Below are 25,158 nucleotides of genomic sequence, written 5' to 3'. Positions count from 1 at the left end.
GGAAATTGCCTAAGATTTTCGAAGAAACATATGCTTCACTTGGAAGAGATAATCTGGGAGTACTACCTGGGAAACCTATAGTTAGGAGCAATTCTGAAAAGGATAACTCCAAGCAAGCACCCGATTCTTTAAAGAAGAAATAGGAAAATAAACAAAAAAAGAAACAAAACAAAACATGGTCACGGGGTGGGTCTCCTCAACAGGAACACACTGAAAGAAAATAAAACCTGAGAAACCGTGATAATATTAGAAAACCTGACAGGTATCAGGATACTGATACACTTTCATATCCTTCCTTTCAAGAGACAACCCACAAGTGTTTGGAGAGAGACAGACTGTCAAAGCACAAAATGGAAGAGTGAGTCTGAAGGACCAGGTTTTAGAACCTAGCGGCGTCAGGGAAAACGCCCGATGCCTTCGAGTTCCCCTGCCTTGTCAAACAGAGACACGGGACGCTTCTTGATGACGTCAAAGAAAAGTTTACTGGCTGCAACCAGGAACAGAGGTCTACGAAGCACAACACGGGTGGTTCGCTGGAGACTGCACAATTTCAATCAGCGGAGCATGGTCTTTTATGCCAAAAATCACATTCCAAAGGTGGCATCGGTTACATACAAACTAGCCAATCACGTGGTGACATTTCAAACATATCGTATAACGACAATCCCACTTTCCGTTGTCCAGCCCACCAGAAATGACCAGGCAAATTCCAATTTCTTGTTCGGTCAGGCCGGACAAACCCATCAAAAAACCTCAACCCAAATCAGTGATTATGTCGTAAAGGAAGGAGCAGAAACAGATTGGAAACAAGATAGAAAGGTGGGTGCAGTGTACTATAAACTTCGGCACGTCCTGCTCTTTGATCTTTATCTGACCAGCTGCTTAACAAGGAACTGGATCAGTGAGGTTAGCCTCGGGCAAGGGAGTCAGTTCGGCCAGGTCATTCAGAAGTCAGCTAAGACGTACGTGTCCCAAGGACACGTTCGGCCGTAATCATCGGCCTATGTGAGGGCAACCACACAAAATGGCTGCCGTTCACAAAATGGAACCCGAAGGTTCAAACGAAATCCCTGAATACATAGTGTTCTCATTGATCGATTAATGCAAAAACACTCGTACATACCGCACTCGTGATTTGCGGTCCGCTGACACCAAAATCGTCTATTTCCGACGACCTTTATTGAACGGGTTCGGAACCACCAAACCTCAGACCCTCAGACTACGTAACTACAGACCCTCCTTTTGCCCTTACATAGGCAACAAACCCAAACTCATGTCAATCTGAATCTGGATCTATATTCATCAGATCATCGATATGTTGCTGTAGCATCATCCTAGTACTTAGTACCTCTCTCTGGACAGGTCTCCTTACACACAAAGTATCACAGAGGCCACAAATAGCAGGAGCACACTGTACACAGAGACAGAACAGGAAAAGGATAGCTAAGACCATTCCAATGACCATCAGAATCTTCCATCCCCATGTGGATATCAATCCCCATAACCATCCCATCAACGACCAATCTCCCATATCTAAATGGACAGAATCGAAGATCTTATGTAGCTTGGAAATGGCCTGGAAGACTGACGGAGCGTTGTCTGGAATGAAAACGCAGCAGCTCGATTGAATCAATTTACATACTCCACCTCTGTCTGCTAGTATGACATCAAGAGCAACTCTATTCTGAAGTGTCATAAGTCTATCCGACTGGAGCTCAGCAGTCAAGTTACTAAGGGCACCAGCAGTTTCGACTATGGTGGACTCAACCACTCTCGTCAACTGGCGAATATTCCTGCTGTTTGCCATCGGTCCCCAGAACGGCAGAAAACCCTTAAAGAAATCTCCCAACTCTTGCCCTGCAGAGTCTTCCTGACTGAATACACCTCTAGCAACTCTCGTCTTATGGTAATCTGCCGCAGCTGTAAAAGTGGGAGGCAACAGAAAGGAAACAAAACATGTGCCCGAAAAATCAGGGGACAACCATGTATATGCTTTGTCGTAGCAAACAAAATAAGTACCCTTAGCGGCTAGAAATGCTGGGGAAGTCTGAGACGTAAATACGTAGGTGTCAGTACAAACGCTCTTCCCTAGCTGAGCTCTCGGATTCTTGCCATTACCCTGCAGACAATAGCGACCCTGGTGGGGCACTATCCAAATCGGTGGAGAACTATTCGCTCGCTGGTTAACACTCAGACTAACTCCATATCCAGTAACGTTCCAACCACTATATGGTTGCTTCTCATCTTTCGGAATAGTTTCAACTGCATTAGTCCCTTTAACCATGTCGACTATGCCTCTAGCTACAGCACTATTCTTCGGATGGTCTTTTGGTGAACGTAGGGAATAGACACTATGGGCATAGATAAACATCGTTCTATAAGCCCAAATAGAACCATTTAAGCTAAAAGGCAAAACCAAGTACGGAATACCTTTATCGGTCGTATGGGGCATTAGACCACAAATCCAACAATTCGTTGTATTCATCACTAACTGATGTTGGTGCAAAAGTTGAATAAAGAAATTATTGGCAAATTCCAGTCATCTAACTACCTCATGTTCAGGCAAAGGGTGAAAAGAATGAGAAGAAATAGTAGGTGGAGGTGTAGGTTGCACAGTAGGAATAAACGTCACTTTAAAAGAGAATGTCACATAACCAATTAAAAATATTATTAAACTCAATAGCAAAAACAAACATGGAATTAAAAACCTTTTCCGTGTGATTAGTTTGTATATCTTATTCTTAAAATTAATTGTCCTTACAGGTCTCTCCAAGTCAAAGAAATCCATCCTAACTAATATGCTGCTTGCGGTGGTAGGGTGTTCTATGCTAAGGAATGCCTCTGTCAACCCAGGGCAACTCCCTTAGGCCAACCAGAACCTTCGACCTAGTGTCTCAGGCTTGCACTCCAAAGACTTCGGCAACCGCGACCCTACAGCTGAACCCGGATGGCGGTTCGAAAAACAAAAATGAGTAGATCCTCGGTGGAGAGTTAACCTGTAAACAGAAAAATCATAAAAACTTCATTTATTTTATTTGTCCCACGACTCTTGGTCACAAATTATAATGATCTTTTCCAGGCAATGTTTGATCTTTGAACAAGAGTTCAGGCTCGGTAGTGTTCAATCGATTCAAAGGAGGCACAGCTTCTTGCAAGAGATCGTCACTTTCTTTTTCAGAGTTTGTTCCAACCAGACGAGCATCGCTGAATGGCAAAAATCGTGGCACAGTTTCTGTTTCAGAGTCTGGGAGTCCTTCCTGGACCCACCGGCCGTACGGTAAGGGCAATGGTGCCCGCTTGCAATGTACGCCGTGGATCCAGTGTTTCTTGCCTTGCACTCGAACTGCAGAACGTGTAGACAGGAGAACTAGATGTGGTCCTGTCCAACGGGGCTGATCATTCTTGTTCTGCTGGAAGTTTCTAATGAAGACCCAGTGGCCGAGTTCAATGGCGTGGCCTGGATCTTCAGAAGCTTGTGGCAGACTCTCATAGACCTGTTGGTGTAAAACACGCAATTTAGCCATCAGTTCGCGCAAGTAATCAAGCAACACAGGATACTCAAGGTCACTAAACTTTGTTGGTCTTGGTACGCCCCAAATAATCGCCGGGCGACCAAACACAACCTCATACCGACTCAAACCCATTCGCGAATGCACAGTCATTCTAGTGGACAGGAGCGCTAAAGGCAAAGCATCTGGCCACTGTAAACCAGTGCTCGCTTGGACTTTGGCCAACTTTAACTTCAAGGTGCCATTATAGCACTCGACTAAACCAGCTGATTGGGGCTGATTTGCAGCGTGGAACTTCTGCCAGATTCCTAATCCCTCGCATACTTTCTTCATCACTTGACCCACAAATTCACTCCCATTGTCACTCCAGATAATTCTCGGCAAACCGAATCTAGGGAAAAATTCCTTGATTAGGGCTTTTGCTGTGGACAAGGCAGTATTATCCTCAAAGGGTATGCTTCCACCTATCTAGAAAAGGAGCAAACAACCACCAAAACATATTTCAGGTTGTTGCACCTCTCCATGTGGCTGATATCTAGCTGCAAAGCCTCGAACGGATACGTAGGAAGAGCAAAATGACCAGCTGGTGTTGGAGTTCCCTTACCAGGATTGTACATCAAACACACCATACAGTTCTTAACCAAATTCTCGGCACATTTGGGAATTCCCACATTCTGCCAAACCGGAGCCAACAACTTACAAATCCCTTTCACGCTGATATGTGCCATCACATGAGCCATTGTAACAACTGGAAGCACATACGCGTCAGGCAACAACCATCTTTGATGCTCGGACAAATCATTCCAACAACCATTCGAATCCAATCTACCCTTACTTTCTCTCCATTCATTCAACTCTTTCTCTGTAGCTTCAGCTTGGATGGATTTCACACTCTCAATCGTATCTTCACACATACTTTTCTCTGGAACCCATCTCGCCGGACCTGCAACGTACATTCGGCTCATCACATTTCTCGCAGTTTCTTTCGCAACTTCATCCGCAAACGCATTTCCGCGACCAACATCATCCGTAACTTTCTTATGGGCACTGCATTTCACAATCGCTACTTGAAATGGCAAAGTAAGTGATTCAAGGAGCTCATTCACCAACTGTCCATGCTGAATCTTCTTTCCATGCGAAGTCAAAAACCCACGTTCACGCCACAAACGTCCAAAGCTATGAGCCACACCAAAAGCATACTGGCTGTCAGTATACACATTCACTCGTTTTCCTTTCGCCAACACACATGCTCTCGTTAATGCAATCAACTCTGCTGCTTGCGCTGAATTATATGGGATACGTGCAGCTTCAACAATCGTATGCAAAGTCGTAACAGCATATGCCGCAGTCGTATCACCATTCGGCAACTTAAAGCCCGAACCATCAACCCACAAAGTACCATCACACTCTGGAAGAGGAGTATCCCTAAGGTCTATCCTTCCTTTTGTTTCTTCCTCAGTTCTCAGAAAACAATCATGTTGTTCTTCAATATCATTATCTGTTTCAGTTGAAATCGGCAACAACGTGGCTGGATTCAACGTGTTACATCGTTTAATGTGCACATGACTCGCTAACAAGGTCAACTCGTAACCCGACAACCGAGCACTAGTTAAGTGCTGTGTCTTGGTACAGTTCAGCAAGGTATCCACTGCACGTGGAACCATTACGATTAACGTGTTGTCCATAACCAAACCAGCAGACTGTCGAATTGAAACAGCCGCTGCCGCTGTAGCTCTCAAGCAACTCGGCAACGCTCTAGCTAACGGATCTAAAGTCGACGAAAAATACGCACATGGACGTTGCTTATCGCCAAACTGCTGAGTCAACACTGACAATGCACATCCCTCTCTCTCATGGACATATAATGTGAAAGACTTACTGTAGTCGGGAGTACCCAACACAGGAGCCGAACACAACGCATTGCGTAATTCGGAAAAGCTCTTCTGACATTCGTCAGTCCAAGGAATAGGATTTGGAGTATCCTTAACAGTAAGAGCTAGCAAAGGCTTCGCTAACAAAGAAAAATTAGGGATCCACTGTCTACAGTACGACGTAATACCCAAAAACGCACGTACTTCTCTCTGTGTTGTCGGAACACTCATTTTTGCAATAGATTGAATTCTTTCTGGGGTCAGTTTCCTTCCCTCCTTCGATAAGAGGTGACCTAAGTAGGTTACTTCTTGTCGACAATATTGCAAATTGGAGAGAGAAACTTTGTGATGAAAATCAGACAAGTGGCGTAACAACGACAAGGTGGCTTCTCTACAAATCTCTTCATTGTCAGCAGCAACTAACAAATCATCAACATATTGAATAAGGGCAGCACCATCAGGTAAAACCAACAGATCAAGTTGTGTTTTCAGAGCTTGGCTATAGATTGATGGACTTTCCCAATAGCCTTGAGGAGCGCGCTTAAAGCGGAAACTTCGTCCTCTTAAAGAGAATCCAAAGTTGTCTCTACTTTCCACGGCAATCGGGATGCTGAAGAAAGCATTCTTCAAGTCAATCACCGAAAACCACGTGGCTGTAGCCGGGATCAAAGTCAACAAAGCAGTAATATCAGGTACAACAGGAAACTGTGGAACAACAATCTTGCTCACTTCGCGAAGATCGATCACAAACCTATATACTGGAGGCTGTGAAGAATCAGTTCTCTTCAGAACAGGCAAAACGGGACTATTGCACACATTACCTCTCGTTTCCTCAATCACACCCTTTTCAATCAGATCATAGATAATCGCCAAAAGTGCTCGCTCATCATCACTCGAGATACGGTACTGTGGAATGCGCGGTAACCTAGCATTCGCCTTCAGCGTCACAACATATGGAGGAATCTCTAAAAGACCTACATCATTCGGACCAACAGCCCACAATGAATCTGGTAAAGAAGACAATTCAGGTGGAAGTCTGTCTTTCGCTATGTACATCGGAGAGATCACTCTCTCACCCAACGTAAGATGTACTCTTGACGGAGAACAATACAACGTGGCATACAATCTCTTCAATAAATCCAATCCCAACAAGTTCTCACCACAACCTGTAGTCAAAATGAGGGGTGCTTCAAATTTACGAGGTCCAACAGAAAGAGACAACGGAGCAGAAATCGGATTTGTAACCGGGGCGCCAGAAAAACCTACAGAAACGTTCTCAAAGCCAGACAAAGGTGCGCCAGGGAGTTTAGAGTGTATTATAGAACTCTTCGTAGCACCAGTGTCTAGCAGAAAAGGCTCTGACACACCTGATGCAATCACTTCAACATAAGGTCCACTCTAATCTACTGGAACTGAAACAACTCTCTCCCTTTGTCTATGGCTGTCCTAGCAATCGTTACCATTCACTTCCTCACCTTCGACTTAGTAATCATCCGTATAGTACTGTGCTGTCCTAGACGCTTAGTGTGTAGAATAATGGGAAGGTTGCAAGGAGATCTGGTAACTTTCATTAAAGTGAGCGGGGCTCTCTTCACAGTTGAATGCGATGACTTGAAAACGTATAGTACAGACTTTGTAGAAAGTGTAAAGTGCCATGAATGTACATTAGTCTATAATACGTAGATAACGCGCCCATGAGGCTATCGAGTTACTCATGAGTGGTGTATTGACAAAAGCGCAGCATCACAGACACACAGAACGCTTCTGTGTGATAAAGCAAAATTAATTAATCTCACTCGCAGTTTCTATAAATCACATGGTGCATAAGATTCACGAGTGCTGGATGCCATGGGTTGCGTGTTGAAAGGCACTTGGTATACAATTTTATCGCATACTGACACAATCGTATATTCGCCGATTACATACAAATGAAGATATATTTATAAACAGGAGTGCTGCCCAAGTGGGCAAAGTAGCATTATTTACTGCATCATCCTTACTTAACCGTTCAATGACACTAGACTAAAACAGCGTCTCAGTGTGTGGATGGTTGGCTGCTTGAACCCATTAATAAATATAACGTAGAGCAGTGGCATTTTAATTATTCATTTAGGTTTATGTAAATGTAGCCATCGCAGTAAATTTAGAAAACGAAGAGGCATCCTCGGTGTCATAATTAAAGTCCTATTGTCGTTTTTGTGAGTGGAGTGCTTAAGGAGTAAAAAGTGAAAATGTGAGGGTTAAAATACAAAAGATGGTGAAGCTAGATGTTAACAGCTGTTGGGTACAATTTATGGAGCGTGAGGAGTTCGCTGGGACACAGTTAAGATATGAGTTGTAATTACAGATGGACACTAAGTGCTTCATCAGCATTGTGGCCATTCGGAATCTTAGAGTTAAGCTGAATGATATATTTGGACTCTAAACGTCTGAGTGCTTGCAGTCTATTTCCACCTCTTGGATTTTGTGCCACATGGTGAATTACGAAATATGTTAATTCGTCTGTCTTCCCCTTGTGATCTGCGTTTATGTGTCTTGCAAAGGGGTAAGTGGGGTCATCATTGCTGATGGCACGCAAGTGCTGCAATATTCTTACATGGACCGGATGAATCGTACTCCCTACATATAATTTTTTGCAGTTACAACTGAGAACATAAACTGGATGGTCAGTTTTACAATTAAAGTGACCTTTGATAGTGTAGGGGATTTTCCTGAAAGGAAATTCGACAGTTTTGGTGTTGATTCCATGCGAACACGCTTTGCATTTAGAACACTTGTAAAAACCTTTAAGGGGTTGTACCCAAGGCAGGTTTTTTTTCACATTTTTGCTGACAATGGGCGCATAGTTAACCAATTCCTGTCGCATTGATATTGCTCTCCGGAAGGTTAACTGGGGTAGTTTGTCACAATTTTGACCAATGGTTGGGTCCATTTTTATGAGTGGCCAGTGTCTATACATGATTCTGCGTAGGTCCTTATGGTGTTTGTTATAGCCTGTTATCATTCTGGGAGTGAAGGATTTACTATCACCCTGGCTGGACACTATGGGAGATTTTTCTTTAAGCAAATAATTTCTAGCAAATTTTTCGCTTTTACTTTTTGCTAGGTCTAATGTGTGTTTTTGTACCCTCTTTCGCTCAATCTGGAAAAGAGTCTCTCAGTGTTGTCACTGAAGTCACTTTCTAAACTACAGTTTCTTTTCATGCGGAGACATTCCGCGTAGGGTATACTCTCTTTTAGTTTGGCCGGATGGAAACTGGACGCGTGTAGTATGGTATTTCCAGCTGTCTCTTTTCTGTATGTTCTGGTCTCAATTTTGTTTTCATTCAAGAAAACCTCTAAGTCTAAGAATGTGACTTTGGTAGTATCAATGGTGCTTGTAAATCTTAGATTCAAACTGTTCTCATTAATGGTTTTCACAAAGGTACCCGCACTTTCTTCTGTTCCCTTCCATACCATAAAGATGTCATCTATGTATCTTTTGTAAAGAACAACATGTTTGAGGTATGTTTCAGTGTGCTGGGCCATGAGTACTTGCTCCTCCCACCACCCCATATGCAGATTCGCATAACTGGGGGTGAAGCAAGTACCCATGGCAGTCCCTTGGGTCTGTTGTTACAGCAGTTTGTTATATGTGTACGTATTTCATAGCATTTAGGCCACCTACGTGTCTGATGCTAGTATATAGGTTTTGAACATCAAGAGTCACAAATATAAAATCAGGTTGCCAGACAAAATCAACAATTTTAGACAGAAAATCACCAGTATCTTTTAGAAAGGCTGGTAGCGACTGTACCAAAGGTTGTAGAAAGAAATCTATGAATTTGCTCGTATTCTCAAAGAGACTCCCTATGGCCGAGATGATAGGCCTGCCAGGGGGACATTCAATGTTTTTGTGCACTTTTGGTAGTTGGTAGAGTTGAGGTGTTACTGGGTGATCATTTTTCAGATAGATGAATTCTGGTTTCGTGAGTAGACCTTTGCTTTTCCAGTTGTAAAGGCTCATGTGATATCTTTCTTTAGTATTAGTAAGGTTGGAGCTGTTTATTCTTATGTAGCATTGTCTATCCTGGAGTTGTTTCAAAGCTTCCTGGTTGTACATGTCTGATGGCCAAAGGACAATGTTTCCACCTTTATCCGCACTACGGATTACAATGTCTTGTCGTTGCTTTATTGTGTTACTTTTTCATATTTCATTCTGTAGTCATTTGATTTCTTATGGAAGTTTATGCTGCTTTCCAAAGCTAGGGCTTTGAGGTCTTTGATCACTATGCCCCACATGAGATGCGATGTATACAGATTTCCTAGTTATTCAGCGGGGCCATCACGTTGTTAAAAATCCTTGTCTGTATGACAATGAACCTACCCGCTACGGCGCATTTGCCATGGAAGTTTTCAAAAACGTTACATTTAGGCAGTTCTCCCTTGTACTCAAAGATTGCAATGTTGCTTATTCTGTGTCCCAAATTTTCACCCCTCACAAGTAGCGTAGCGCCGTAGCGGGCAGGCTCATTGTCATACAGACGAGAATTTTTAACAACGTGATAGCCCCGCTGAATGACTAGGAAATCCGTATACATCGCATATAAGGGGACTGGACATTGGTCTGGGAAGGAAACAACTGCAGTCCTTCCTTGGTTTCCAACAATTCCCTCATTCAATGAGGTGGAGTTTTAAAAGTGCACTGCTGGTGATGTCTCAAACATAATGCGAGCTGGAAGAAGGCTAAGCGCCGAAACACGTCCTCGCTGAATAAAGTTATCAAGAAACCCTGAGAGGGCACTGAATTTCCTTTGGGAGATGGGAGCGCGTAATATATATATATATATATTTTTTTTAATATATATATATATATATATACATATATTACCTACTGGCGGTCGCCAGTAGGTATATATAGTTAGGATTTTTTCTCTATGGGACTTTTGAAAATTCGATGTCTAATAACTTTGGCGTTTGTGGACGGAATCGGCTGAAATTTTCAGGAAAATGGCACATTTTGTTTCTGAGCAGCCCCTGAAAATTTGGGGGGGTTTCGTCAAGGGGGTGGCCAAGAAAAAAGGGGGGTCCCAAAACGCGTTTTTCCCATTCATTTTTTCATAGGGCGGTTGGCCTCACTTTTAGCTCGAACGGCTGAATGGATTTGCACGAAACTTGGCAAAATTGTAGGGACTGTTAGCCCGATGTGCCTTTGCTAGGTCTCAATATATGTGCTCCAGTGGATTTTGAGAAATTAACGTTTTAAAAAACAGATATATCTGTGACAGCGTCCCGGGTAGCGCTCCGGTTCGCGTACTTTTCGCGTAACGGAACTTTGCGAAGCGAAGCTGATTGGCTCTCCGGTGCCTGTCAACATTCTAAACAGTCCGGAACGGCCGCCATCTTGTCTCTTGGTAGGATCGAGAGACAAGAGGAGGAGAAAAACGAAACGGGAATTTAATGAAAGGGGGCATGGTAGACCCCTCTGGACCCCCTAGGAATGATGTTGGGGTTATTAAAGGGTCCCGTGGGGCAAATAAAAAAAATTGATTTTTCGTGGTAGAAGCGCTTCCCGGTTCGCGAACCAGTAGCGAAATGGGAATTCGCCATTTTGTGTTTCGTTTTAATTAAATTACAAGATGGAGGAAAAACAATGTGGGAAATGGGTATAAGGGGGTACGGGAGACGTATCCTGACCCCCTATGTTTTCTGAGGGTGGCTGAGGATGCTCATATATGTTTCTACATGTCTTCCAGCGGCGGCGCGTGAGCGGATTTTTTTTTTGTTGCTGCGTGACGTCTGTTAACGTTCGATTCGAAGGAAATCAGGAAGTGTTGACCGCCATTTTGTCACTGCGAGTAAATATATTGTTAAAAATAATTGTTATAAATTAATCCGTATTGATAAACATTGTCTGCGCCATCTTGCCTTTTTTCCAATGCCACACTTTTGTCGTGCACGGCAGCCATTTTAGATGCCTTGACCAGACCCACTCTCTGCACGCCGCCGATCCTCAGCATGGCTCCCCACCCTCGCAAGCATCTCCCCCACGCACTGGTCACCCCCGCTCTCTCTCTCATGCATGGGCCATAAACCTCCCCCCATCTGCGCTGCTCTTCCCTGAGAATCACACCCTGTGCCCGCCCGACACCTCCCTTTCACCTTATTCACTACCGCACGCTCTGACACTCCTCTTCTTCTGTGTCCGATTGTCCAGGCCGGTCCCAGGCTATCACCTAGCCCTGCCGATGTAGTTTATGGCCCCAACTGTAAAGAATCACCCCTCTTCAAAGGAGTTACAGTAGATCAAGGCCCCCACTCCATGAGATCCGTCACACCACACGCGTTCCTGCTATCTGATAACGATCCTGTATTGTGATTGGGGAGGGGATTCTCACTGTAAGGGTGTGTGGGACCGAGCCTGAAGCGGAAGATTCCAGGGATGCCTTTTTGTACATCAAAGTCTTCACAATTATGTGTCACATTAAAAATATATAGCACTCCAACAAAGTAGTAGGATTATAACACTTTAATAACTTATAAATATATACAACGCTCCAACAAAGTAAACACGTTTAAAAAAAACATTTTAAACAACTATTTACATGGCAGCCTGCTGCAACATCCAGCTCAAAGCAACAATGGGCTGCTTTGGTCTGTCTTTTAGTCGGCAAAATCCGTTGGCCTGTGAGGTGGCGTCAGTAGCGGTCCGTTGTGCGAATAGGCCGAAGGCAGCACAACGCGCCGAGATCCGGACGGCACCCAGGTGGTGTCCAGAAAGTTGCCGCAGTGGTCTGGTCATCCTACAATGCTGCGCCGAAAAACGGCGTGGGGTGCCCGGGGGGGGGGGGGGGGGGGGGAGGTGGCGCGAACGGGCCTCCCCAGGTGGAGGCTCCTCTGCTGCAGTGGGGCTCCCCTTAGCGTTTCAGTCGCCATTGAGCTGAATTGCGCCCGCTCTTGTGGCACAGTGCCTCATCCGCCATTGAGCTGAGTTGCGCCCGCTCTTGCGGCACAGTGCCTCACCCGCCATCCAGCTGAGTTGCGCCCGCTCTTGCGGCTACAGCGTCTGTCCACCATCCAGCTAAATTGCGCCCACTCTTGCGGTGCAGCGATAGGCGGCTGCAACAGGACTCTCAAAATGGCGGCCGGCTCTTCGGATTTGGGCCTGGTCCACTAAAATGGCCCTGGGACACATTTGAACTCGGACATTTGCCTGCTAGGGCTTGGGCCCCATTCCCGAAAGCGTCCCCTCAGCCTTGAAGATTCTACAAAAGTCATCGGGGCCCCCGACTCCCGCAGGCTTCCGGTGGGGAGTGGCTGCCATGATTGCTTGCGGAATGGCCACGACGGAGCCACGAGATGGTGGTGCTCTCATGCTGATGCCAGCTTCAGTCTGAAACATCCAGAAACACTGTAGACTACCAATTCGATGACTTCCGGTGGAGCCCCAACGGGACCCGGTAGGGAAGAACTTGCCCTCCCCTCTTTTGACTGATGGTTCTTGTTGCCTGTCCCCTCTGCTGTTATCTAACGGAACCTTTTTGGACTGCCGAGTGAGAAAAAAAAAGGTGGAGCTTTCATTATTTGGGAAAAAAAATGTTTCAATCCAATGAAAAGTGTTATTTTTAGGTCATATGATCAAGCCTTCCATCATTAGGAAACCAAAAGTAAAATGAACCAATGAAAAGTTTTATAAACAAGTCACATGACCTGTTATGCGTCTTTGGGCTATAAAAAGCCTACAAAATCCGTTGGCCTGTGAGGCGGCGTCAGTAGCGGACCGATGTGCGAATAGGCCGAAGGCAGCACAACGCGCAGAGATCCGGATGGCACCGAGGTGGTGTCCAGCAAGTTGCGCTGGTGTGGCCATCCTACAATGCTGCGCCGAAAGACGGCGTGGGGTGCCCGGGGGGAGGGGGGGGAGGCAGCGTGAACGGGCCTCTCCCGCCTCCCCAGGTGAAGGCACCTCATCTGCAGTGGGGCGCCCCTTAGCGTTTCACTCGCTGTCCAGCTGAGTTGCGCCCGCACTTGCTGCTACAGTAGGCTGAAGGCAGCACAACGCGCCGAGATCCGGATGGCACCGAGGTGGTGTCCAGCAAGCTGCCGCACTGGTGTGGCCATCCTACAATGCTGCGCCAAAAGACGGTGCGGGGTGCCCCGGGGGGGGGGGAGGCGGCGCGAACGGGCCTCTCCCGCCTCCCCAGGTGGAGGCTCCTCAGCTGCAGTGGGGCGCCCCTTGGTGTTTCACTCGCTATCCAGCTGAGTTCCGCCCGCTCTTGCGGCTACAGCGTCTCGCCCAGCATCCAGCTGAATTGCGCCCACTCTTGCGGTGCAGCGATAGGCGGCTGCAACAGGACTCTCAAAATGGCGGCCGGCTCTTTGGATTTGGGCCTGGTCCACTAAAATGGCCCTGGGACACCTTGGAACTCGGACGCTTGCCTGCTAGGGCATGGGCCCCATTCCCGAAAGTGTCCCCTCTTTTGACTGATGGTTCTTGTTGCCTATCTCTTCTGTTGTCATTTAACGGAACCTTTTTGGACTGCCGAAAGGGGTTCTGGTCCGACCGCTGGTTGGCGGAGACATTTTGACTATATCCTGGACCTGCCCGGCCTCGCCCAAAATGGCGCCGGTATAAATGGGACTCGTAACTCCTTGTTGTGTACTGGTTGCCCAACCTTGATATCACGAGATACATATGCAGTTTTGAAGCACATGGCGGGCGGGGACGAGTACTGATTGAACATTTGGACATCCCTATTGATATTAAGTTCTGATGTGTTATTGATTACTGTACTATTGAAAGTTCGAATTAACGTCACCCATGGTACTTGCCCGCAAATGTATATCTAGATAATTTTATTGTAACTGGCCCTGTCGTACTTTAATTATAAAATGTACGTCCACTGATTCCGCAACTGTTAGACACTTTAGTTCTTGCAACCTAATGGCCCGCCCGTTACGTTCTTCTACAGTGTAAATGTCCCCTCGTCATATACGATTACAGTTTGCTCCATGGCCGGCCCACGTGGTTATAGGCCCGTATTTGTATACTGACATTTTCACAATAAAGGTTTTTAAAACAAAACATGGTAGTAGTACCTAGATTGGTAAAGTTTTGAATAATAGCCACTGTTTTCGAATCAGTAAAAGGCAAGTGAAATAAAGCAGCCCGATTACATGACAGTTAAAAGGTATAATACGCAGGAAAGCAGTAAAGATAAATGGTCAAGGGCTGTTGTGTTTTCCACTCCTGCAACATAAAGTGATCGATAAGAATCCGATATTCATGCCTATCAGCGACTAAGACAGCAGGTCGAGCTTCTTTTGTTCAACTGCTCCCTCATGGGACGAAGAAACGCCCTTTTTCTCGAAATAGGAATATTTTACTTGCAGGACAGTTGTAAATTTCCCGGGAAAATACATTAGCCTGGAACATTGTTAGTGATAAACTGTAAATGCATCTGGGTTCTTTGCTTTACAAGTCAGAGTGAGAAAAAAAAAGGTGGGCTTTCATCATTTGGGAAAAAAAAAAATTCTAAACCAATGAAAAGTGTTATTTTTAGGTCATATGACCAAGCCTTCCATCATTAGAAAAACAAAAGTAAAATGAACCAATGAAAAGTTTTATTAACCCCTTCCATGCTGATGATGAGCCCCAGCCGTCATGCACTACGGTGCTCGTGTGCTGATGACGGCTGGGGTTCGTCATGGCCCGCCCCTGTTCGTTTGTTTACCGCACAGCGGCGGAAACGGGCCAGCAGCGAAGGGGTTAACAAGTCACATGACCTGTTATGCTTACGTTACGCGCTGCGCGCCGCGCCCTGGATCGCTTCCGGGAAGCTGCGCCTCGCGCACCGGAGCACTTCCGGGTGCGCTAACGCGGCGCGTCATATGACGCATTAAGCGACAACGCAGGTCCAGAATATAGTCAAAATGTCTCCACCAACCAGCGGTCGGAACACAACCCCTTTCAGCAGTCCAAAAAGTTCTGTTAAATAACAACAGAAGGGACAGGCAACAAGAACCATCAGTCAAAGAGGGGAGGGCAAGTTCTTCTCTACCGGGTCACGTTGGGGCTCCACCGGAACTGATCGAATTGGTAGTCTACAGTGTTTCTGGATGTTTCAGACTGAAGCTGGCGTCAGCATGAGAGCACCACCATCTTGTGGCGACGTCGTGGCCATTCCGCGAGCAATCATGGCAGTCGCTCCCCACCGGAAGTCTGCGGGAGTCGGGGGTCCCGGTGACTGTTGTAGAATCTTCAAGGCTGAGGGGACTCTTTTGGGAATGGGGCCCATGCCCTAGCAGTCAAGCGTCCGAGTTCCACGGTTGCCCAGAGCCATCCTTGCAGGACAGGCCCAAGTCTGTGGAGCCGACTGCCATTTTGTGAGCTCCGTAGCAGCCGCCTGTCGCTGTACCTCAAGATTGGGTGCAATTCCGTTGGATGGCGGGTGAGACGTTGTAATAGCAAGAGCAGGCGCAATTCAGCTGGCCGAGCGAGGCACTGTGTCGCAAGAGCGGGCGCAAGTCAGCTGGTCGAGTGAAGCGCTGGGGTGTAGCTGAGAAACCTCCACCTGGGGAGGTGGAGGAGGCTCGTTCGCGCCGCCTCTCCTTTCTAGTGCACCCCACGCCGTCTCCTGGCGCAGGTATATGTGATGGTCGGACCAGGGCACCGCAGGACGTGTCTTCAGGTCAAACGGATTGTGGGACAAGGTGTGGAGCAGGCGCAATTATCTCGGGGGCCTCCGTCAAGCGGTTCAGGGAGGCACCGTATCACATTGTTTTCCAATGCAGTCAGGTCTACAAACAGCCCCCACTTACTTTGAGAATAGTGAAGCTGCAGCAGGTGCAAATAAGCTTCAGACAGTGTTACAAGCGCTGCTCGGAACCCTCAACTATGGCACCCAACATCCAGGACTTATGCCATTTGTGCAAAGCAGTGACATTGAAGCATCTCAGGGACCAAGCAACATACCATATCCAGAGTCCTTCCCACAACCTCTGCCTTCCTTCTTAACTAGTTATTGTTCTTTCACTCCCACTCCAGGCTTTTAGTCTGTGGATGGAAAACCATGAACCTACACTCACCTATGAAAATCTTACTATTGATGGTTGATTTTGAGCCACAAACACAAAGGCTTGTTTGGATCGATGTTGCAGCAGGCTGCCATGTAAATAGTTATTTAATAAAACGTTTTACCCTGTTACTTGTTGATTTTGAGCACCAAATACAAAGGCTTGTTTGGATCGATGTTGCAGCAGGCTGCCATGTTAATAGTTATTTAATAAAACGTTTTACCCTGTTACTTTGCTGGTGTGCTGTATATATTTATAATATTTGCATAGGGTTTGTCGTTATTTTGAGTGGGGTGGGCGGCGGAGCCGAGCTGTCTTGCAGCCATCATGGTGTCGAGCTCAGTTCCTCTCACTAATTTCGTATTTCTCATGAGGGGTTGTTCATAATGTTTCTATTTTAGCGAGGTCAAAAAGAGATCCCATTAGTGGCCTACTGATTTTGCTTGATTCCTTTTGTTTTTTTAACGATTTTTCACTATCTGCAAAGACTAAACAGAGTATTGCGACTCTGTGCTTGTTTGTAAATAGAGAATGAACCAAAGAGAACCAATTCCAAAACAATAAATGCTAGGATAACAATCAATCAAATGGAGAGGGAAGCAGGCACGACGGATTACAACGGAGGCAAAGGCCTGCGTTACCTACCCTTCACTATCTGCAAAGAGAGAATACTCCTAAAAGAAAAGAGGAGGGGGGGCAGCGTTCAAAGCACATCAGCGTGCATAAACACGAAAATGTTTTCACCTACCACATACTTGACATTTTAAAGCTCTTGATATTTGCTATTAAAAAACCATTGAAATTCACTGAAAAAACCATAGGTTATAGACCATATATAGTTAGGAATTAGCATTTACAAAACTTGAAAATTCACTGAAAAAACCATGTGTTATAGACCATATATAGTTAGGAATTAGCATTTACAAAACCTTATTTTACTCACACAAAACCATTGAAATTTCATATATAGTTAGTTGCACTAACTATATATCGCGCACCCGCAATCCACTGCTGATCATGTCACATATTAATTCATTCATGACATGATCAGTGACATCACTGATGACATCACTGATGACATCACTGATGACATCATAAATGACATCACTGATGACATCACTGATGACATCTCATTTGACATTACTGATCATATCACTGATGACATCATTCATGTGATAATACGGTGAACCTCTTCAGACTCTAATATAATCTTAGATACACTCTGAGTAAATAGACACTCACAGACTGTCACTCATCCATGGAGTTACTCACACACCTAGTCAGTCATGCAAAGAATCAATCACACTTCCATTTCCTCAACTATACAGTTATACACACCTTACTTATTCAAAGATATATACTAACACATATTCACTCTCTTATACAATCCCTGATACAACTTCACAATGATCCATACAGCCACTCACAAATTCACTGGCTCTTATGCACAGTTATTTATATATGTCAACTCTCGCATGTACTGTGTTTTACATATGTACTTACTTTGACATGTAGCACTGAGATATCCATTCACTCACCATTACACTCATGCACACAGTCAACCGCCCATACAGCTGTTTCCACATGCACTTTTGAACCCATACATCTAGTGAATCAACTGCTCACACATCTATGCACAGAGTCATACACCTCCCAGCCACCCACACACACACTCAGTCTCCCATACAAATACTTGGGCAACCAATCAATAACCCATATACTTAATCATAAAGCTACTGATCAACACATGCAGCAGTTTACAGAACAACAGACATAATGATGCACAAATTAAGACAGTTTAGTCACTAACCCATGCGCTCAGTGAGAGACATTTAATCACTCACTCATACAGTCAGTCATGCACCTACTAAATCCTTCATCCAGACACTTATACATCCACTCATTCTTCAATATGTAAGACATATTTTGACTTTTCAGAAACATACAGTCACTGGATGTTGTCATCAGTGATGTCATCAGTGATGTCATTTGAGATGTCATCAGTGATATCATCAGTGATGTCATCAGTGATGTCATTGATCATGTCATGAATGATGTAATATGTGACATGATCAGCAGTGGATTGCGGGTGCGCGATATATAGTTAGTGCAACTAACTATATATGAAACTTCAATGGTTTTGTGTGAGTAAAATAAGGTTTTGTAAATGCTAATTCCTAACTATATATGGTCTATAACCCATGTTTTTTTCAGTGAATATATATATATATATATATATATATATATATATATATATATATATATATATATATAGTCAAGGCACTACAGCGCTGACCAAAACTCCGCTTCTGACATTTATTGCGGCAGTGCATGCTGGTTACTGGAGTCTTCGACATCGGGACAGCAGCTGTCCTCAATCAGCAGCGGAGCTAGCTGAACTCCCGCCCATGGGAGGGCCGAATCATTGTTCAAAAGGAGAGAAAGAGCGAGTCTCAGTGCAATAGGCATCTGAGGAAGGCACACTCGCCGAAATGCATTATGCCTGCACTTCGTGAATAAATGGCTGCCGAAGTTTCCCCTGCTGTGTCCTCTGGTCCTTTCCTGTTGGAGGTGATTGTTTTGTGGATATTTTCGCGTGCTGGCCAGTGGCACGTGTGAGAGGACCTCGCCTAATCAAGTGGCCTGCAAGAACACCGGCAAACTTCTGTGGCATCCAAGGGATTGGAAAATTGCAGGCCTGCCACATGCAAGGGTCGGGGAATGTGGCCGCTGCTATCAGCAGTCTGTCACTGCATGGAGACGCACGGTAACTGTACTTTTGCGTCACAACCACACTTGAACCCTGAATTGTGGAATAGTCGTTGGGGATCCAAGGCAACCATTAACACGTTTTATTTTGGGACTCACTTGGTTGTCAGTAAACCCCTCCCTCCTTCAGTCAAGGCACTACAGCGCTGACCAAAACTCCGCTTCTGACATTTATTGCGGCAGTGCATGCTGGTTACTGGAGTCTTCGACATCGGGACAGCAGCTGTCCTCAATCAGCAGCGGAGCTAGCTGAACTCCCGCCCATGGGAGGGCCGAATCATTGTTCAAAAGGAGGGAAAGAGCGAGTCTCAGTGCAATAGGCATCTGAGGAAGGAACACTCGCCGAAATGCATTATGCCTGCACTTCGTGAATAAATGGCTGCCGAAGTTTCCCCTGCTGTGTCCTCTGGTCCTTTCCTGTTGGAGGTGATCGTTTTGTGGATATATATATATATATATATATATATATATATATATATTTACTGAAAAAACAACTTTATAGTTAGGCTCACATTTCACTCATACAAAACCAGAGAAATTGAGCAGATACAGTTACCTGAGCAAACTATAACTTCCACCCCTACAATGCACTGCTTATGACCTTACATATTACATAACTCATGACATGGTCAGTAACATCACTGATGACTTCTCAAATGACATCACTGATGACATCATCCGGTGGTTGTGAGTGTTTTCTAAGCATTTTTGTGTGTTAAATGTATATACTAAGGTACCACAAAAGTTAAAGAAGTGTTCTTTGTCTACTACTAATGAGTGATTCCTTTCTTTAACATAGTTTATGTGAGTTGCTGTGTGACTGTGTGTGAGTGGGAGTCTGAGTGACTATGCAGATGTGTGAGTGGGTGTGTGAGTGGCTGTATGAGTAGTTGTTTAAGTAGTTGTGTGGGTGACTTGGTGGCTGTATTTGTGAGTTTAGCTCGCTTTTGCCGGTTCTATTTCATCCCTTCTTTTTTGCTTGCTAGTTTACCCATGAATGCAATATATGGCCATCCTTGATCTATTGACTAATTTTTCTTAATCATTTATAATGGCATGCAGCTCTAAGATAACTCTGCTTTCTAGCCTTGCAGTCAGTTCCAACTGCCTGTGTGGGTGAGTGAGTGGGTGTCTGAATGGCTGTATGAGTGAGTGACAAGGACAAGCAGCAGCATTTCCAAAAATTTAAAATCACTGTATTTCACTAGCTAATTTCACATTAGAAATCCTGGTAAGGAAATGACATTTAAACTAAAAATGCACTGTTAATGAATAATTCCAGTGGTTTTGTGTGATGTCAAATCCTAGTCATCATAACTTACAGAAACTTTAATTGCCCAGCACCCCTTTCCCTTCAAGCGAAGGAAATATTTTGCATAAAAGAAATACCTTCAGGGCTCCGATAGCTTTACCAAGCAAGTACTACGTACAATTTGCAGAAGAAACGTCATACTTTTTAAAGTGCGGCTGGAAGCTGAATGGCATTGTTATGTAGGAATTAGCAATCTTTTATACAAGAAGAGCCATTTCCTAACATAGCATTGTGAGTATTCTCTCATTGTATGCATATGTGTTTCATCTGTTTACTAAGGCACTAATTTCACTAAATGAAGAACAAAGGTATGAGAGACCCAAGTAATGGCTTCCAGAATTAATGCCAAGTAAGTGGTAGTTCTGGACTTTTCCTTTTAAGGATGCTGGTCTGAGTTGTGTGGACGTAGGGCCATTATTGCTAATCAGGAAATGTGAACAGTGCTACCTAAGAAATGTTTAACAGTAGAGCCAGTAGAACCAGAGCCAATTGTTTTCTCTTTTTGTCAGCTCACTAACCTATATGTCACACTGCCCCTTAAGGGGATGTGCTAGGGAATATTATTATTCAATTCATGCAAAGAGCCCAGACAATGTATAGGTACAAAGTACGCTTATCCTCAGAGTGCTTGAATGGTAAGAGGACTTTGTACCTGTGTGGGGACCACACAGGGCACCACTTCAATATTGAACACCAGTTTATTACTCATTAAGTAACTATGACCTTCATAAATGACTTCAGGGATACAAGTGACACTTTACAGAATATTCATGTACCAGTCCTCCAGCTCTCGATGGTTTGTAGTTTGGTAATTCAATAAAGGATAGATCACACTCTACAAAAGCTTCAATCCTGGGCTTTCTGCATAAAGTGCATAATCTTACTAGCAGACCTCCATCCAGAAGAAAGCCTTTGATGATGTAGGTGCTTGAATTACGCTGATACATGTTAACAAATATATGAATACATGGGAGACTTGATAACCCAAGTATTAAACATTTCTTTTCATCTTACCATAAGCAGATATTAATCAAATGAATTAGTTTACTACTAAGCATTTTGTTTAACAAAACGCAGTGGCCCCACAACCATCCAGTATGTAAATTACTATAGGCTGTTTATTTAGTAAGGGTTTCTTATACTAACAGAAAGCTTCTAGAATAGGCTTCAAATACATTGTCTCCAAGAAGAGATCCTACATAGGAGACTACTCTGGATAATGGTTAATACCCAGAGTGAGAGGGAACCTTATGCTGCAGCATGCTACTGCTGTGGGTAAGGGACTAGCATCCTTAAAACTGGAAAGCACTAAATAACCATTATGTGGAATAAATGGGGAGACAATTACTCGGCTTTCTCCTACCTTTATAGCATTTAGCTCAATAAATGCAGGATGTATGCCAGATATATCTTGTATTTTCACTCCTCGATGTTTGATGATTCACTAATCTTTTGACTCATTGCTACAGACTTCATAGGAAGAGTAATAGATTAACTTTCTGACACTTGCCTGTTTGATTTTGTCCTCCTTGTGCATTGCTTCCCTGGTGTGCCATAGGTGCACCTGATGAAAAAACACAGAAGTATTAGAATGTTCTTAACATTGTGTAGAAATCACAAACAATCACACACATACACTCCACCAAAGCCTAATGAAAAAAGTTGAATTTTATTCAATATGCCGTAATTCTGCTAGGGGTAAGAGATGAAATTCAAGGTAAGATAAAATTTAAGGTGTAAGAATGAATTAAAAAGTTGTCTTTTCTCAGTGGAAAGTTCTACCCATCCATTTAATTTTGATGAGCAATGGCAGATACCTCATTTCACCACAAATATTATTGTAATATTACATTTGGATGTTATGATTGCTCAAATAGACTTGCTGCACAGTACATGCAATCAATAAGTGGGTTACTGAGATACTCCTGGAGCTCCTCGTGTTGATTATGGCCATTGGGTGCAACATTCTTATACTACAAAAAATGTGTGTTTGTATTGCAAGACCAGAAGCATGCAGTATTTATACCTTGTTTTAATTTCAATGCCTCAGCAACTTTAAGATACAAGTGAAGTGTCCTAGAGCAACAAGAATGAGAACATTCGTCCCTGCCAAAAAAACTCTGAAAATGGTCTTCATCCCCTTTTATTTTTGGCTTCTTGACAGCATTTGTTAGGTGCATTTTGTGGAATGTATATATGGAAGTGTCAAGTCAGAGCTCAAGTTTTAGATTTTGATTTGTTTGTTTGCTTTTAAAACCAGGGTTTCTATGGAGTTTTAAATACGTGGGTGGAGTCTCCAGTTTATGGAGATGTGGTTTAGATTCTGTTTCTTTAGGGTTGTGTCTTCAACAATCTTAGTTTATTATTTTTTGTTCATGTTTTGAGTGCAGTTGTTTTGTAGTCAGTTTAAGGTAGGTCAGGTGTCTTTGCCTCTGTTTGGGCATTGTACCTGTTGGCGTTAGATAGGAACGCATAAGGATGTGAGTGAGCTTGGACCCACATTAACATCGCTACTCAACCAGATGTCTTTTTTAACTGCATGAGAGGTAAGCAGAAGGAAACAATCACAATTGTAATTTCTATACAGTGTAGCCAATTTAGTTACTCAATAATCCACTTGACATCTAAATCTGAGATTAGTAAGGTTTAATTATAAATTCACCAATTGATTATTATAAATCAATCTTAACATCACAGTATAGAAATACAGGACAAACAGAATGAGTCCAAATTTCCTAAAGAGATTTACCCTATGTAGCAAAAAAGTAGGTGACTTATTCAGGTATGACGATACAAGTAATAAGGAAAAAGAATTGGACATTAAATTGCATCAAATGATTTTCAAACGTAAGCATGAACAAGTTATGTCTCCCTACATTGCCTTAAAATGGACAACCCAAAATGGAGAAGCACAAGTAAAATGAGAAATAGAAAGATTTCAGCTGTCCGAGTCTCCAGTTGAAGAAACCCCAACTAAAGGTCAAGTAGCATGAAGTCACACGAAGTAGAGGTAGCGGTCTGCACCTCATGAAGTCCTAAGATGTCTCTCTGACCCTCACTACAATACAGCATAAGACATTAGTTGCATTCATGATAAATCACATGATCAGCTCCAGTAACTTTTCATGTTTCCAATACAAATTGATTGCTGGCACCACCTTTCCCACATCTTTAAGTCGTTACTCAGTTTGCCTTCTTGCTTGTTATCTTGTTTCTCCTTGCCAAGATCCATCTTCTCATACCTGCTATCTAACTAAAACACAAACTCTCCTTTACCAAATAATAAAGTCTTGTCAACACGTGAAGTGGAAACAAAATGCATGCAAATACATTCTACATGAAAGGTGGAATACAAATTAAATGCTAAACTTAAAGGTGAGCTTGTACTGAAAGCATGCCTGAGGCCACAAAATCATGTCAACTTTATGGTGTTCAGGGTTACAAATCCATGCACATTTCTAAACATATAGCAAATACAGTCTCTTAATAGATGAATAAGATGCAAAAGATTATAGAAAGATGTCATTTCAAAATACACCAACATGAATATAATATCTTGTTACATGCATGAATGTCTAAACACTAGTCTGCATATACATTTGATACTATTAGCTTTACAATTAGACACGTTACAAGCTTAGCTTACTCTCAGAATATTAATCTAAAGCTACTGCAGGAAACTCTAGCAATCACATTTCTAAGCACACATTATATTTCTCATGGGTTTTCACATGGAGTACTCTATATATTCAAAAAAGATACAAAGAGCACAGCAGCAGACCAAGGTCAAGCACATAAATTCCGTCAGTTTCAATTTGTACGTTGGAGCTACTTCTCCCAACACCCGCTGCCACAGGTTGTATAAGAAACAAAATGTTCATAGGAAGAGGGAGGTGCCTTCTAATAAAGTCAGTTGCGCAAGAGGTTTGTGTGAAAAGTTCTTCTCTTTATTTATTCTTTTCGTGAAAAACGGCACAGCCAACGCGTTTCGTTCCCCCAGTGCCACAGGAACTTCATCAGGGCTTACGTAACTTTCATGTTATAAGGTGTAGCACAAGCCCATTAAAAAAGATTTGATCTTACGTGCACCTTGATCAGAGAAGTTCAGTATAAGTTGCATGTGAGCGTGCAAGGTGGAAAGTAAGGTTTTAGGCTGGCAGACAGAATTTTACCCACATGATGGTAAATGTTTCATTCCATATGCCCTGTTCATCTTGCATTGTTAATCAGCCATGTCATGTTTGGCCTATGTGCAGCACGGGGCATCAAAACACACGAGGAGCCTCTAGGCATAATGACCATTTACTGCTGTTTTGTCTGGTGGTGAGGTGTGCATTTGTAAGAAAATGCAACTTGCATTCAAAATGTAATTTAAGGTACAATGTCAGAATCAGGGGAAGGAAAGGTGATAGCTTTTTATGAGTCAGTGAAGAAGGAGGTTTTAAAGTTAATGGTTCAGCATGAAACAAAGGTATAAGTTAAGGATGTGGTTTTACACTGGGAAAATGAAGTGAGATTCGGTAATATGCCAGAGGAAGAGTTCTGGTTGATGGATGAAGAGGAATTTGTAGAGGAAATACGTAAGAGAGGTGGTAAAGCGGGAAGAAAATATAAACATTTAGAGATGGAGAATGAGACCTTT

At 43.6% G+C, this 25,158-nt stretch overlaps 1 protein-coding gene across 7 annotated transcripts in view; it reads right to left on the bottom strand.

The window, feature by feature from the left end:
- LOC147685342 (uncharacterized) overlaps positions 1–25,158 on the bottom strand; it is an 873,295-nt gene that overhangs the window by 342,981 nt on the left and 505,156 nt on the right. For all 7 annotated transcript variants that reach the window (XM_086939630.1, XM_086939626.1, XM_086939627.1 and 4 more), the window contains one exon: positions 22,027–22,080. In XM_086939630.1, coding sequence (XP_086795756.1) covers positions 22,027–22,080 — 54 coding nt within the window. The remainder of the gene's footprint in view (positions 1–22,026; positions 22,081–25,158) is intronic.

Source organism: Lissotriton vulgaris, chromosome 10 (assembly GCF_964263255.1).
Source record: "Lissotriton vulgaris chromosome 10, aLisVul1.2, whole genome shotgun sequence".
NCBI classification, from domain to species: Eukaryota; Metazoa; Chordata; class Amphibia; order Caudata; family Salamandridae; genus Lissotriton; species Lissotriton vulgaris.
Note: the sequence above shows the minus strand (reverse complement) of the source record. Positions and strands in the feature narration are given on the sequence as shown.